Consider the following 17,500-nt stretch of genomic DNA (forward strand, 5'->3'; position numbering starts at 1 on the left):
CTCTGCACCCTCACCTCCTCTCTCCCTCTCTCCGTTCCTTGCCCGCACTCTCTTTCGCTTACTCTCTCTCTCTTTCTCTCCCTATCGCGCTCTCTCTCACTCCTGCACTCTGTTTCTCTTTCTCTTTCCCCCTTTACCTCTCGCTCTCTCCCTCTCCGCACCCCCACTGTCTCTCTCCCTCTCTTCGTTCTTTGCCTGCTCTCTCTCTCTATCCCTCTCGCTCGCCCGCTCTCTCGCTCTGATCTCATTTGCTGCTCTCACCGCAAGGGAAAGAAGGCATCCAGTCAAACTCCGGACTTACCGCAGACACAGCTCCGGACCCGTGCCGGATACAAGCGCTTGGTAACGAAGGGGATAATGACGGGCGCTCTTTCGAGCCTCAGCGAGAATTAACGCCTGTCCCTCTTCATCCCAGCGCTGAACCCGGAGCTGCTGGGAATCTTCTACCCGCTGACTGAAGGGAAGAGACTCGGCATTGACTCTTATCCGAGGAATCATGAGACTAACACCCAAAGTGGACGTGTCTCCGCGCTGACCGCCAGTGGGACAGTCGGGGACTTCTGTTAGGAATACTGCTGTGATTTCCCCCTCCCACATTCTAATGCTGATCGGACCACCGGACTTAGCGAGGTGGCGTTCGCTGTGTGAGCCGTGCGGCGCGTGAGCTGCGGGTGGCTGTAGCGGTCGGAGTGCGCGTGAGTGTGCGCGAGTGTATGTGTGTGTTTTGAAGCTGGGGGACACTGGCATGCTCTTGCGACCGACGGTTCCGGGGCTGTGCGCGATGTTGCAGACCATCTATGAGACAGAATCCTGCTTCTCCACAGACACACACAGCACAGCCAGCCGGGAGCAGCCCACCGACCTGCTGCCCCACAACCACTCTAACAACATGAGCAGCACCGGTGAGTGTGTGAGTGTGTGAGTGTGTGTGTGTGTGTGTGTGTGTGCTTGTCTGACAGATTTGTAGAAGTGAGGTTTTTTTGGTAAGGTTTAGATTTAGACTTAGACTCAGGTTTAGGGTAAGATGTAGGGTTGGGGTTAGGTTTAGGGTTAGCTTTAAGGTTGAAGTTAGATGTAGGAGTAAGTTTGGAGTTTGGTTGGATGAAGTGTTTAGGGTTAGATATAGGGTTAGGTTTATGCTTGGGGTAGATGTAGTGTTAGGTTTAAAGTTGGGGTTAAATGTAGTGTTAGGCTTGGGGTTGGGTTTAGATTTAGGGTTAGTTTGGGGTTAGATGTAGGGCTAGGTTTAGGGTTGGGGTTAAATGTAGTGTTGGGGTTGGGTTTAGATTTAGGGTTAGTTTGGGGTTAGATGTAGTGTTAGGTTTGGGGTTAGATTTAGGGTTAGGTTTATGCTTGGGGTTAGATGTAGGGTTAGGTTTAGGGTTAGATTTAGGGTTAGGTTTATGCTTGGGGTTAGATGTAGGGTTAGGTTTAGGGTTAGATTTAGGGTTAGGTTTATGCTTGGGGTTAGATTTAGGGTTGGGGTTAAATGTAGTGTTGTGGTTAGATTTAGGGTTAGGTTTATGGTTGGGGTTAGATGTAGGGTTAGGTTTAGGGTTAGATTTAGGGTTAGGTTTATGCTTGGGGTTAGATGTAGGGTTAGGTTTAGGGTTAGATTTAGGGTTAGGTTTATGCTTGGGGTTAGATGTAGGGTTAGGTTTAGGGTTAGATTTAGGGTTAGGTTTATGCTTGGGGTTAGATGTAGGGTTGGGGTTAAATGTAGTGTTGTGGTTAGATTTAGGGTTAGGTTTATGGTTGGGGTTAGATTTAGGTTTGGAGTTAGACAGTGTTAGGTTCAGGGTTGGGCTTGGGGTTAGATTTAGGGTTAGGTCTATGGTTTGGTTAAATGTAGTGTTAGGCTTGGGGTTGGGTTTAGAATTAGGGTTAGGTTTGGGGTTAGATTTAAGGTTAGGTTTGGGGTTAGATTTAGGGTTAGGTTTATGGTTTGGCTAGATGTAGTGTTAGGTTTGGGGTTAGATTTAGGGTTAGGTTTGGGGTTAGATTTAGGGTTAGGTTTATGGTTGGGATTAAATGTAGTGTTAGGTTTGGGGTTAGATTATATGTGATGGTAAGTTCAGGATTGAGTTTAGGACTAGATTTTGGGTTAGGTTTAGGGGTTGGGGTTAGATTTAGGGTTAAGTGTAGAGTTGGGGTTAGATTTAGGGTTAAGTGTAGAGTTAGATGTAGTGTTAGGTTTGGGGTTAGATTTAGGCTAAAGTTTAGGGTTGGGGTTATATGTAGTGCTAAGATTAGGGTTGGGGTTGGGGTTTAGATTTAGGGTTTGGGTTATATATCCTATTACATAGCTACAGTCATACTGGAAGTCCCCACAAATATAACAATACCGACATGCATGCACCAGTCACACCAACACAACTGCGTAACCAACACCAATCAGTGTGTGTGTGTGGGGGTTGTGTGTGTGTGTTTGTCTTGCAATCAGAGCAACAAGATGACTGGCACCTGTGTGTGTGTGTGTGTAGAGTGACTGTGTGTGTGTGTGTTAGAGAGAAAGTGTGCCTCACAATTGCACAGCAGTAGTGAGTGTGTGGGAGAATGTGTGTGTGTGTGTGTGTGTGTTAGAGGAGGGGGAGTGTGTGAAGGAAACAGAACTGAATAAAAGGAGGGGATGAGGGAGAGGGGGAAAGCGCGAGAGAGAGGGCCGAGAGAGGTTTAATAAGAGAGTGCTCCAGCTGGTAGTCTTTGAAGTTGGTGGGTGTTGTGTGTCGATGGTGTCGATGGTGTTGACAGTGGTGTTGTGGCTGTTGTTGTGTGGCGGCTGCGTGCTGGTTCCGTTGCGTCTAGTTGGACTCTGTTTGGACCAAACTAATAAGAGACCCTCCGCACAGACTCCGCTGACCTTCCTGACCTCCTCACTGGGCCTCAGATACAGCCACGCTTCAGTCCCTGCTCCTCTGCGGAGCTGCAGTTCACTGGTAATGGACTCACTGGCACTTTCAGACGGGAGTGTGGACTCAGGCGTTTCTGTAGAGCATTAATAATGATCCATAATGATCTAGAATAAAATATTGTCACATTATGCACATAATATATGGACAAAAGTATTGGGACACACCTGAATTCAGGTGTTTGCTTCAGTACCATTACTGCAGGTGTGTAAAATCAAGCCCCTAGCCCTGCAGTCGGCCTTTCTTCCACACATCAGTGAAAGAACGGGAGGTTCTGAAGAGCTCACTGAACTCCAGCGTGGTTCTGCATGTAATAGGAGACACTGCTGCACCAACTACAACAAGTCAGCTGGTGAAATTTAGACCTTCCCTCCCAGATCTTCCTCCATCAGCTGTGAGTGGTGTTATTATTGAACAGTGGAAGAGTTTAGGAGGAACAGCTCACAGAGAGCAGCTCAGTGTCCACCGAGTGTCTGTCAGACCACGTAAAGTTACAGAGCGGGGTCAGGGCCGAGTGCTGAGCTCAGAGCAGAGAACTGCAGAGCTCCAGATCTCCAGAGTTTGGAGCAAAGGGGGACCAGCTCCATATTAATACAGCCTATGGGTTTAGAATGGGATGTCATAAAGGTGTGGGTGCAATGTGTAGGTGTCCCAATACTTTTGTCCAATTAGTTTTTTTTAGTTAATATGTGCCACTTAGGAGCCCTTCCTTCTTCTATACTCCTGAGCAGCTGAACCATATGAGAGCTACTGTAAGTCCATCCTCTAGCTTGCGAGAAAGCATTTAGGAACCACAGAGGGGTCTTTTGGAAAGCAGAGGTTGAGAAAAGAAGTTCTAGGGGTTTTCGGCGAACACTACCGAAGCAGACTGCACTTCGGACCTTGTCCTTGGGTGGGCCGCTGTTGTTCCTGTCCACGAGAGGCAAGGCCAGAGCGTTTCTCAGCGGTGTTTGAGAGGAGAGCATAGTGCGGAGAGGCCATAGGAGGTGCGTGGGCTGCAGTGTTTTCCTCAGGCAGCGTTTATCTGACACCTGTTCAAACAGGAGAAGCTGTGGTCCTCTCCACAGTCTGAGGGAAACACGGGCTGGGTTTGCTGCTGATCTGGGACCAGCTGTGGTGTTTTTGTGCAGAACAGAGCTGCAAGAACTGCTCCTTTCTACCATTCATCTGTTCTTTGATTAATCTCCTGATTATCTAACCGTCATGACTGAAGCTGTTCCTCTCCCGGCACAGCCATCGTTTAGATCCACGCCTGTGTGACAGCGAAGATTTCTTCACAGCAGAAAATACTGGAGATACTGGCGAGTGAAAGTGTCCTAATTGGTGACAGCATATGCAATACTGTTCAATAGAAAACCAGTGTAATAAAATGATAATAATATTTTATTTGTTTATTTCACTTCTTTTTTGTTTTCAGTCATTTCTATAAGCGAGAGGGTCATCTGATGCTTATGTTGCTTAATTCATGAATAAATATAAATCAGTTTGGATTAATAAAGATAAAAAAGTATTTTTCAAAGCTGCAATTTCAACATAAACAAGCACAAAATAAAGTAATAAATTGTACAGTCTAATATTTTCTCTTATTAATAAATATTATATTCGATAAGATTAAATCAGAAATACTAGATTACATTACATTACATCTGAAGTGTTAGATTCTATTCAATTATCAGAAATATTATAGTTTGATGATTATATCAGTATTAAATCATAATTAGAGATGATATTAGAAATATATTATATCAGAAATATTATATTATATTAGACAGGTTATATTAGATTAAATTAGACATAGAAATGTATATTGGAAATATTAGGTTAGAAATTTTGAAATACTAAATTACTCTAGATTACATCAGAATTGTTAGATTCTATTAAATGACGGTGACGGTGATCAAATTATATCAGAAATATTATATATATTAGATCAGAAGGATTAGGTGATATTAGATTATATGAGAAATATTAGGTGATATTAGATTATATCAGAACTATTAGGTGATATCAGATCAGAAATATTAGATGACATTAGATCATATCAGAAATATTAGGTGATATTAGATTATATCAGAAATATTAGGTGATATCAGATCAGAAATATTAGATGTTATTAGATTATATACCCAAATTATTAGGTTATATTAGATTAGATCATACATATTAGATGATATTAGATCAGAAATGATGGTGATATTAGATTATTTCAGAAATATTAAGTAATATTATACTATATGAGAACTATTAGTTGATATTAAATTAGACCATACATATTAGGTGATATTAGATTAGATCAGAAATATTAGGTGATATTAAATATTAGATATTATAGGGCTTTTATTATTAAGTATTAATAACGTGATACTCTCAGGCCGCTGCAGTTCGCTGGTGGGTCCGGGTAGATTTCTGACTCTTGTGAATGCTGAACTGGTTTTGGTTTTGCTGGCAGACATAAAAGCAGCAGATGCAGCAGAAGAGTGGTTCAGGTGTTGTGTGTGTTGTGTGTGTTGTGTGTGTGGTGTGTGTGGTGTGTGTGGTGTGTTGCGTCTACACTGTAAAATCACAGCTCAGGGCCGGGACTCTTCGCAATGATGAAACCCTTTAAGAATCCGACGCACTCAGTGGAACAATTTTTTACAAGCAGGGACCCAATTTCCCCCATTTTCTGGAGGATGAAAGGAAAATGAGTTTGGAGATGGACGAACACCAAAAGCAGGTTATTTGTTTTCTCTGAGAAATTACGTCCAGGCCTTGGAAACCCAGCGCAAGTCTAGACGACGACGAAGAAGTGGGAACTGTGCTTTACATACCTCAGCAGCACATCAAAAGCTGGCCTGCGCTTAAAAACAGAAGCAGGACGTGAAAAAATGTTAATCCTCTTTCTGAAGTCGGCTTCGGTGAAAAGGCCTCCATTGTTGCCGACCGCGGCTCTTAAGAGGGTCACGTAAGGGGTTCTTTGAAAGTGCTGGACGGGGCTCAACGAGACTCAGCAGTGTTGGCTCTCCAGAGGGACGCGAGTCTTCCTCCCTCATGATTTGCGCTGTAGCCGATCCTATTAGCCACTCCAGGAGAATCAGGAGAACCGCTTGTTGACGTTTTATGTGTCACACTTCATTCCTCTCACTCTACAGAGGTGGAATGGGGGGGCGAGGGAGATCGGGGGGGGCGGGGGGCGGGGGGGGTAGGTGGAGTGGCACAAGCTTTTGGCCCGTGCTCTGTTGCTCAGAGTTAGACCAGCGGTGCCTTTACTGCCACTCCATCATAGCCATATCTTCAGCTGGAGTATCAGACGTTTGCTCTGGCATTCCTGGTAGTTGCTATGCTGTTGCTAAGTGGTTGCTAGGTGATTACTATAGTGTGTTAGATTAGCTGTACTATTAGGTTGCTGTAGTGTTCCTGTTAGTTACTATGCTGCTGCTGCTAAGCGGTTGCTAGATGGATGCTGTGGATGGTTGCTAAGTGGTTGCTAGGTGATGACTTTTTTGAGTTTGTTAGATGGATGTTGTAGTGTTCCTGGTAATTGCTATGCTGCTAGATGGATGCTGTAGTGTTGCTAAGTGGTTGCTAGGTGATTACTGTAGTGTTGCTATATGGTTGTTAGGTGATTACTATAGTTTGTTAAATGGTTGCTGTAGTTTTTTCTAGTAGTTACTATGCTGCTGCTAAGCGGTTGCTAGATGGATGCTGTAGTGTTGCTAAGTGGTTGCTAGGTGATGACTTTGTTTGTTAGATGGTCGTTGTAGTGTTCCTGGTAATTGCTATGCTGCTAGATGGATGCTGTAGTGTTGCTAAGTGGTTGCTAGGTGATTACTGTAGTGTTGCTATGTGGTTGCTAGGTGATTACTGTAGTTTGTTAGTTGGTTTCTGTTGTATCCCTGGAAGTTGCTATGCTGTTGCTAAGTGGTTGCTAGATGGATGCTTTAATGTTGCTAGGTGGTTACTGTAGTTTGTTAGATGGTTTCTGTGGTATCTCTGGTAGTTGCTATGCTGTTACTAAGTGATTGCTAAATGGATGCTCTAGTGTTGCTAAGTGGTTACTGGGTGGTTATTATAGTTTGTTTGATGGTTGGTATGGTATCCCTGGTAGTTGCTATGCTGCAGCATAGTGGTTGCTAGATGGATGCTGTCGCGTTGCCAGGTGGTTCCTAGGCATTGTAATGATATTCCATGGGGTTGCTATGGTGTTGCTTTGTACTGTGCAACCATAATGAATAAACCAACCTCTCTCCTAGTCTATAGTTGTGCTTCAGCAGTTGTGTAGTTGTGTGTCCCTCATCTGCCTGAAACTCGACCTTTGTACGTTTACGGCGCTGTAACCGATCCGTCCCGTTCACGCCGCGCCGCACCGCGCTCCACAGTTGTGTAACAGGGTGTTGGGAGGGTGTTGGGAGGGTGCCCCCCACCCCCATGAGCCGCTACACCAGCATTGACGTCTGCGAGTGCGTTTCCCACGCTGGCTGTTATAGTGGCCGGCTGGTTTGTTTATGGAGCAGCTGCGAGGCGGCCGCTGCTTGTCAGTGTCAGAATATGAGCCCGATTAGACTCTCAGCGTTTTCGTAGGCGGGTTTTATTCGAACAGACGACCTTGCAGGTGTCGGGACAGGATTTGAAAGGAGGAGGAGTTGAAGGAATGAAACTTTCAGAGGGAATAAATACATAAAGCTTTGAGTCATAATGTCTTTACAGCTGTGTGTGTGTGTGTGTGTGTGTGTGTGTGTGTTTGAACAAAGAGTTGATAAATAGGCTTCACTCAACACTGGGAGCTGTTTAATTAATCAACCCTCAGTTATGCAACAGAAAAGCCTGGCAAATCATTATGGATTAGGTGCTTTGATGGGTGGGAGATTGTTCCCTTGTGTTGTTTTTCCAAACTCGGGGCAGACCTGTCTGTCAGCTTAGTCTGGTTTATTGCAGACGGTTTATTGCAGACATCGCTTTTTATTGCAGACAGTAAAGGCAATTCAAAGCCAGGATAAATGACAGGGAAGATGCTATATGCAGGCGAGGCTATTGATGACACTTTCATCAAGCACTTTTTTTATTTGGAACAAACCCGACCCACTCCTGCACCACATCTGACCTAAAATTCATCATAGGTCCCGCCCTGGGGATCAAACCAGCAACCTGCCGGGCCCCAAGCCCACTTCTCTAACCTTTAGGCCACGGCTGCCTGGGGTTAGAGTACATGGTCAACCTTACTACAGTACCGCTGAAGCAGAGAGGGTTAAAGGCAGCCAAAGTGGCAGTCATGGGTATTGAACCCATAACCCTGCGATCAATAACCCAGCGCTGCAACTATTGAGCCACTATCCGCTATTTATGCTTTACTTGTTTACTTGAACCCTAGAAGTGGGGTGGTGATCATCCAACATCCTGACCTCACTAATGCTCTTGTTGCTGAATGCAATCAAATCTTCACAGCAATGCTTCATGATCTAGTAGAAAGCCTTCTTCCCTCAACCTTTTTTTTTTAATACTTGGAATAATACGGAAGAAACAGTGAACCAGCAGGTGTCCCAATACTTTTGTCCAAAAGGTCTTCTCTTCGGAATACTCTGGTGTGCCTCTGTGGTCCAAGCCACAATACGTCAGCTGCTACGTTCAGTTCGCTACGCCGCCCCTCAACAGGCCGAAGCAAACGCACTGCGATAAATATCAATTCCAATAGGAACAGCTGGAATTCCTCGGTGACGTCAGCGAGACGCTGGGCCTCGCTCTCTCGAGCTCCACAAGCTTCTGAGAAACGGTCACTCGCACACTCATTCACGCTGCAGGCACAAAGCACTGCATTGATTTTTTTTTTTCCTGCCTTCTTCTCGTACAGATTCCCCAGATGACGCAGCAGTGATGTCAAAGGCTTTTTTCGGTGAATGAGGCACGGGGAGACAGCTAGGGCTGCGCTGAGACTGCCTTTGTGCTTCTGGGCTTGTGATGCATGATGCTTTTATGATTCGGTGCGTTCTGTTGTGTCTCTCGTAGGCTGAGCAGGGCAGTTTCCTTCCGAAATAAGACAAGAACCGCTGGACGAGCTGGTCCGAGGACGTCTCTGAGCCGGTGTGCAGAATATACCGAATATATGACCTGCTGCAACGTGATACTGCGGTACTTCCGTAACATTAAAACAGCTGGAACAGCTGGTTTCAGTACTTCTCGAACTGCTGATCTCCAGACACAACAGTCTCCAGAGTTTACTCTAGAATTCTGCAGTTCCTCAGAGGTCCTCATTAATGAGAGACGTCAACAGAGAATGGTCAGAGCTGGTCAGAGCTGGACTGAAAGGCTGCGGTAACCCTAACGATACGATGCGATAACCACACTGTGGACCAGGATGAGCTACCTCAGCAGGTTCCACTTCTGTCAGCCAAGACCAGAAAGCTGAGGCTGCAGTGGTGGTCCACAGTGGGCCTGTAAATACCAGTCAATCCATGGCTTGAATGCCAGAGTCTATGTGAAGACTGTTGCTGACCATGTGCGTCCCTTCATGATGGCCCCTGTCCTATGTACCCTATATCTTCTTGCGCCTCCTTCCAGCATGGTGATGCGCCTCATGTCCCAAAGCAAAGCCAAAGTCGTCTCAAACTGGTCTTCTGGTCTCCAGACCTGAATCCGGTAGAGTCTTTTCAGGAATTGCATGAGGCATTCATGTCAACACGGACCAGAATCTCAAAGGAATGCTTCTAACATCCTGTGGAATCCATGCCATGAAGAATTGAGGCTGTTCTGAGAACAAATGGAAGGCCCGACCTAGTTATTAGCACAGCCTAATACAGCAATCAGCGAATGTACTTGAGCCGAGAGCTCTTCTAGACATACACAAGCAAGTACACACTGATCCGTGCCTAGAAGGCCAGGAAATAAAGAAAGGGAGAAGAAATGGAGAGGCATGATGCGCATCTCACTGGCTTTCATGAAAACACTAGCCAGACAGCTAAACACTAGCTGTCTCAAAAGTAGTAAACACATCATGCTCTGTTTGAAAGCTTCCAATCTATTGTTTGAGTTTCCAAATAATATTGATACAATATGAAAGCGGATGCTTGTGTTGGATCGGAAACCAGCGAAACCCCCCCCCCCAAAAAAACGTCCAGTTTCCGACCTAAAATCTGGTTTCTACTTCACGATAATTCCGAGATGTGTCTTCGTTAGGCCACACCCACTATGGTGCTAAAAGCTGCTAAGCTTGCCCTTCGCCTTGGCTTGAGCGAAGACCTGAGCATCATCACACGGCCCATGTTGCCATTCGGTCTGGGTCAAACTAGGCCGCTAAGTGGGTAAGCGAACAGAGCGACCTGAGTCAGTGTTTGTCTCACCGAATGGCAGCCAAAGCGCTAGCGTAAACTCGGCCATATGGCTGCGGTGTGTAGAGGAATCGTCTGCGAGCTTCCCCAGACATTCGACTGGAGGAAAAAAGAAGAGGGAAAAGGAATTACGGAGATGTTGCAATGCATTTGTGGCCAGTTTGTTCTGCAGCTAAATGAAGAGCATGTCTAAATTTAGCCCCCTCGTTCCCACCACCACTAGCTGACCCGCTACCCCACCTCAATGTTCCTGTGCTATTATGAGGCCCCCGGTATGTCACGCCAGTTCGCCAGGCAAGTGCCTTAACCCCCCTGTCTGGGACGGTGAGATGAGTACATACACACACTTAACTCTATGAGCTCTATGAACTCTTATCATTGCTATCATCCCTGGTCTTCTTCGTTATTAAAGCAGTTGATGATACAACACCTGGATGTCTTGCTTACAGCCATTGTGACAGATTGCAGTACCCTGTAGGAAGTCTAGGGGGCGATATAGCAGCGCGTTTGAAACTGTATGTCTGAAATGTACGTAGTAAATTCAGCATTACAAATATGCTCATCTATTATTAATATACTATATAGAGTTAAACATAGCCATGAGCCATGAAATCCAAGACCGGGACACCATGACGCAGAACCTCCACACAGGAAGCAGCAGAACACGTACGCTAAGAACACCCAGCATCTCTTTTTCATATGATCTATTATTAGGTGTTCGTAGAGTATAGCCCTATTATGGCTGTCCAAGGTATTTCTGGAGGCAGGGATGTTATTATAGCAAGATAGTTGAGCCGAAATATATGGGTGAAGGGTTAGGACAACGGCATGTTTCAACCTGGCCACCCTGCCCACCCCTGAGACGCAGTCTGACCTTGGTTGCCTCCCTTATCTACTAAATGACGGCCAGTGACACGACAAAGGACCACACTATTTCCGAGTCCATTTTGTTCGGTTATGACTTTGTAGTGCATCATATATGTTTGACTTTAGAAGCTGTGGACCGGCTAGAGGGACTTTAGCTAAAAAACAAAAAATGGCACGGGTTAAAACACGAGTAGCGTAGCTAAAAGAACATGTAGTATATCTAGAAAACACAGCAGCATGGCTTAAAATAAGTAGCATACCTAGCTTAACAGAACAGTCGCATGCCTAATAACAACACTAGCATAAAAATGAACAGTATCATAGCTAAAACAACAGTAGCACTGCTGAAAGAAACAGTAGCATAGCTAAAAGAAACAGTAGCATAGCTAAAACAACAGTAGCATAGCTAAAACAACAGTAGCACTGCTAAAAGAAACAGTAGCATAGCTAAAATGAACAGTATCGTAGCTAAAACAACAGTAGCACTGCTAAAAGAAACAGTAGCATAGCTAAAACAACAGTAGCATAGCTAACACAATAGTAGCACTGCTAAAAGAAACAGTAGCATAGCTAAAACAACAGTAGCATAGCTAAAATGAACAGTATCGTAGCTAAAACAACAGTAGCACTGCTAAAAGAAACAGTAGCATAGCTAAAAGAAACAGTAGCATAGCTAAAATGAACAGTATCATAGCTAAAACAACAGTAACACTGCTAAAAAAAGTAGCATAGCTAAAAGAAACAGTAGCATAGCTAAAATGAACAGTATCATAGCTAAAACAACAGTAACACTGCTAAAAAAAAGTAGCATAGCTAAAAGAAACAGTAGCATAGCTAAAATGAACAGTATTGTAGCTAAAACAACAGTAGCACTGCTAAAAGAAACAGTAGCATAGCTAAAACAACAGTAGCACTGCTAAAAGAAACAGTAGCACTGCTAAAAGAAACAGTAGCATAGCTAAAATGAACAGTATCGTAGCTAAAACAACAGTAGCACTGCTAAAAAAAAGTAGCATAGCTAAAAGAAACAGTAGCATAGCTAAAATGAACAGTAGCATAGCTAAAATGAACAGTATCGTAGCTAACACAATAGTAGCACTGCTAAAAAAAGTAGCATAGCTAAAAGAAACAGTAGCATAGCTAAAATGAACAGTATTGTAGCTAAAACAACAGTAGCACTGCTGAAAGAAACAGTATCATAGCTAAAACAACAGTAGCACTGCTAAAAGAAACAGTAGCATAGCTAAAACAACAGTAGCATAGCTAAAATGAACAGTATCGTAGCTAAAACAACAGTAGCACTGCTAAAAAAAAAGTAGCATAGCTAAAAGAAACAGTAGCATAGCTAAAATGAACAGTATCATAGCTAAAACAACAGTAGCACTGCTAAAAAAAAGTAGCATAGCTAAAAGAAACAGTAGCATAGCTAAAATGAACAGTATCGTAGCTAAAACAACAGTAGCACTGCTAAAAGAAACAGTAGCATAGCTAAAAGAAACAGTAGCATAGCTAAAATGAACAGTATCGTAGCTAAAACAACAGTAGCACTGCTAAAAGAAACAGTAGCATAGCTAAAAGAAACAGTAGCATAGCTAAAATGAACAGTATCATAGCTAAAACAACAGTAGCACTGCTAAAAAAAAGTAGCATAGCTAAAAGAAACAGTAGCATAGCTAAAATGAACAGTATCATAGCTAAAACAACAGTAACACTGCTAAAAAAAAGTAGCATAGCTAAAAGAAACAGTAGCATAGCTAAAAGAAACAGTAGCATAGCTAAAAGAAACAGTAGCATAGCTAAAATGAACAGTATCATAGCTAAAACAACAGTAACACTGCTAAAAAAAAGTAGCATAGCTAAAAGAAACAGTAGCATAGCTAAAAGAAACAGTAGCATAGCTAAAATGAACAGTATCGTAGCTAACACAATAGTAGCACTGCTAAAAAAAAGTAGCACTGCTAAAAAAAGTAGCATAGCTAAAAGAAACAGTAGCATAGCTAAAAGAAACAGTAGCATAGCTAAAAGAAACAGTAGCATAGCTAAAATGAACAGTATCGTAGCTAAAACAACAGTAGCACTGCTAAAAGAAACAGTAGCATAGCTAAAAGAAACAGTAGCATAGCTAAAATGAACAGTATCGTAGCTAAAACAACAGTAGCACTGCTAAAAGAAACAGTAGCATAGCTAAAAGAAACAGTAGCATAGCTAAAAGAAACAGTAGCATAGCTAAAATGAACAGTAGCATAGCTAAAAGAAACAGTAGCATAGCTAAAATGAACAGTATCGTAGCTAAAACAACAGTAACACTGCTAAAAAAAAGTAGCATAGCTAAAAGAAACAGTAGCATAGCTAAAAGAAACAGTAGCATAGCTAAAACAACAGTAGCATAGCTAAAATGAACAGTAGCATAGCTAAAAGAAACAGTAGCATAGCTAAAAGAAACAGTAGCATAGCTAAAAGAAACAGTAGCATAGCTAAAATGAACAGTAGCATAGCTAAAAGAAACAGTAGCATAGCTAAAACAACATTAGCATAGCTAAAATGAACAGTATCGTTGCTAAAACAACATTAGCTTGGCTAAAACAACATTAGCGAAGCTAAAAACAACAGTAGCATAGCTAAAATCAGCATTAGCGTAGCTGCTTTTAGCAGCGCAGCACAAGAAACAGCAGCTTGGCTGAAAACAACATTATCTAAACACAGGGGTCTTGACTTTAGAGTGCCGCTGATGCCGTGTTATTTAGGACTTGACAGGGACGGCAGTGACGGCACCTCCAGCTTTAGCATTGCTTTTTCGCTAACTTGGCTAGCTGGCTAACTACTCTAGCTAGCTGGTATTAGTCCAGACACAGTACTGACCCTCTCATCTCAATCACCTCTGCTAAACTGACGGCGTTGTTCAGCTGGTTAGCCTGCCCTCACACCAGTGCCGTCCCCTCAGTGGACAAGCTTACGGCCCTGCGTTAGTGCCCTGTTTCGGTAGCTCCGTGGGGTCAACGGAGTATCTAAGTATCTGTCTATTACCTCCGGCTGTTGATACTCAGGTCTTTAAAAGTCGTCACACCGGAAAGTGAAATGCTAATAAAAGCTAGTTGGGAAGAGCTTTCTCGTTAGCGTGATCCCACTTAGCGACAGCACTTCTGCCGTTAACTGGCTTTCCCTCCCTGTCATCAGTGCTTGCTCCATTTTAGCACCACGGTCATGGTGTCACCCTCGTCAACATGAAACGGGAGCTGGACACACACATAACAGCTTCAGGAGTTACGAGAGCGAGAGCGAGCGAGAGCGAGATCAGCTCCTGATTTAACCCCAGAGAAAGTCTTACGCAGTTAAAGCCAGATGCTATGTGTGTCCTGGGCAAGCGAGGCAGATGCTGGCAGAGGGAGGTTTGGTGACTGGCCTGGACCCAGGACACCCAGAGATTGCAGGGTGGGGGTGGGGTAGGGTGCACTTTTTTGGTTTTGGCCTGTGTTGATCAGCTAAGTCACTGTAAGGGCTGGAGTTTTAGCCACAGTTAGCAGTTTTACAGTGTCTGATCATCTAATATCCTACTCTGTGACTAAAAAAAGATTTATTAAGCACATAAAATGAGCCGCCGTGTGTTTTCAAAGCTTAACGCTATTAATTCAGGGGTTCTTGTTAGCAGGCTATGCCAGAAAATGCTATTAATTTAGTAGAAACCTACTATTTTTTTATTCATTTTTAATAGTACGCTCCCATTTCCACACGTCTGCATTGATCAACGTTATTTAATGCATGTAAAACATCGCCACACACCACCCCATCACACACCACCCCGTTACACACCACCCTGTCACACACCACCCCGTCACACACCACCCCGTCACACACCACCCCGTCACACACCACCCTGTCACACACAGCTTTTTACACTTAATGTACAGAAAATAATATTTTAAGTGAATTGGTGCTGCTAGATCATGAAAGTAGCCACTACAACCCTGTTTGTTGTCTGACGCAAGATCCTGAACGTAGACAATAGAACTTTGTCTGTTGTTGGATGCAGTTTATCACAAACCACCCCGTCACACTCCACCCCGTCACACTCCACCCCGTCACATTTTATTGTGACTCCCATTTCTGAATAAAAAGGATAATATTAATGAAGATATCATTCATGTTGTGGATGTTTTTCTCTCAGTGTGTTTTCAAAGCTTAAAGCTATTAATTCAGGGGTTCTTGTTAGCAGGCTATGCAAGAAAATGCTATAAATTTAGTAGAAACCTACTATTTTTAATTCATTTTTAATAGCACGCTCCCATTTCCACACATCTGCATTAATCAACGTTATTTAATGCATCTAAAACATCGGCAAATAAATATTATTAAACCATTAAATGATATTTTATTCAACTTTATTATTATTCCCAGGATTATATGTGTGTCCCAGTTTGCATAGGTTACATGTATTTATTTATATTACATATTGGTGTGTGTCCCTTAGTTTGACTTACCACCCCGTCACACCAACTTGTTTTTTCTCTAAATTTCGTACTGTTGCTTTAAATAACGTCACAAAACATGAAGTGGTATCATTTGTGCCCTTGGAGAAGCCAGGAACTAAACGTTCTGACGTTTATTTTACGTCATTTATTGGTTGCTTTTTTATGTTAGTGAGGGTCAGTCAGGCTCAATCCAACCCACCCACCCGTCACACACAATAGAGAAAAAACTGTTTTTAATCAAACTTTTAATGTCCATAAAATATTTTTAAATAGATTAGTGCTGCTAGATCATATTCAGTCGTATTCAATAGAACTTTTTTTGTTGTTGGATGTAATTTATCACACACCACCCCGTCACACACCACCCCGTCACACGCAATAAAGAGGAAAAACAGTTTTTAATCAAACTTTTAATGTGCTTAAAATAATATTTTAAATCGATTGGTGCCGCTAGATCATAAACGTAGCCAATACAACCCTGTTTGTTGTCGGACGCAATGCATCACACACCACCCCGTCACACACCACCCCGTCACACACCACCCCGTCACACTCCACCCCGTCACACACCACCCCGTCACACACAATAAAGAGGAAAAACAGGTTTTAACCGAACTTTTAATTTACATAAAATATTTTTAAATAGATTAGTGCTGCTAGAACTTGAACGTAGCCAATAGAACTTTGTCTGTTGTTGGATGTAATTTATCACACACCACCCCGTCACACACCACCCCGTCACACTCCACCCCGTCACACTCCACCCCGTCACACTCCACCCCGTCACACTCCACCCCGTCACACACCACCCCGTCACACACCACCCCGTCACACACCACCCCGTCACATTTTATTGTGACTCCCATTTCTGAATAAAAAGGATAATATTAATGAAGATATCATTCATGAGGGCGAACAAATCTGTTGTGGATGATTTTTATGCACATTAAAAAAATTCGCCCTAGCCGCCGCTTCATAGAAGGACATTTATGAAGCTGGTTTTGAGAACTGTTTACGTTTCCAGTGTTGATGAAACGCTAAAATGCAAATACAAACGTCAGCGTACGCTAAAAGGCCGACTGCAGTCATCCAGGACTGTAGTTGAAGGTCTTTTAACAAATCTAATCATTTTATTTTCTCTGAGTGAGCTGAAGTGAGGGGGGGGGGGCAGGCGGGGGGGCCTCTCCATTTCAGTCTGTAATAAGCCCAAATTGGACCCCCCCCCCCCTCCCCACCTCCCACTCTCTCTCTCTCTTTTTCTGAAGAGCGGCGTGAGCCGAATTCCGCACCACACATCGAAGTTTACCCAGAAAACAACATTCCACTCATGCAAGAGTTTGACGTCAATGCTGGTGCATTTATAGAACGCGTAAACAGTGGGCCGCTCTCAGCCCGCTACTTAGCCATGACATTTCATCGTCTCTGTGTTTATGCTCTGCGTTCGCCTTCTTCTCCTTCTCCTCTACGCTTTTTTTTCTGGCCTCGTGCATGAAGGCCGGTCCCATGTGAGCCCCAGCCTGAAGGGGAAGGTGCTCAGCTTCCCCGCGGCTCATACCGGCCACTTCTGGGGATACTGAATAGGGTACTGTTCTGAAGGGAGTGGAAGGGTTGGGGGGGGGGTAGTTTTATGGTCCGTGGCTCACGTAGGTAGGAAAGAAGATCTGGAGAGGATGTTGGTGGTCCTCCTCGTGTGATGTCCAGCTCTCAGCAAAAAGGCAAAACGAACGTTACAGTGATAGTTCGGTCAGATTGTGATGAACAGCGTCCGAATCAGCGATTACTGTGGCATGCAGTTTGCATCGTGCTAATTGGTGGGGTATATACTTCCACTGCTTGTTAGCTACATTAGCCATGTAGTTTAGCCATTGAGAACGTAAATATCAGTTTATTTCACAACTTAAAATGTTAATATATTTAACTATTTAACCTAACTAAACATTTTTAGATATCTAGCTATTTA

General features: G+C 43.6%; 1 protein-coding gene across 1 annotated transcript in view; it reads left to right on the forward strand.

Annotated features, from left to right (window-relative positions):
* The first annotated feature begins 14 nt into the window (after positions 1 to 14).
* hdac5 (histone deacetylase 5) overlaps positions 15 to 17,500 on the forward strand; it is a 72,356-nt gene continuing 54,870 nt past the window's right edge. The window contains exon 1 of the mRNA XM_072675194.1: positions 15 to 902. Within this exon, the coding sequence (XP_072531295.1) occupies positions 746 to 902 (157 nt within the window). The 5' untranslated portion in view covers positions 15 to 745. The remainder of the gene's footprint in view (positions 903 to 17,500) is intronic.

The sequence above is a fragment of the Salminus brasiliensis genome, chromosome 3 (assembly GCF_030463535.1).
Source record: "Salminus brasiliensis chromosome 3, fSalBra1.hap2, whole genome shotgun sequence".
Lineage (NCBI taxonomy): Eukaryota > Metazoa > Chordata > Actinopteri > Characiformes > Bryconidae > Salminus > Salminus brasiliensis.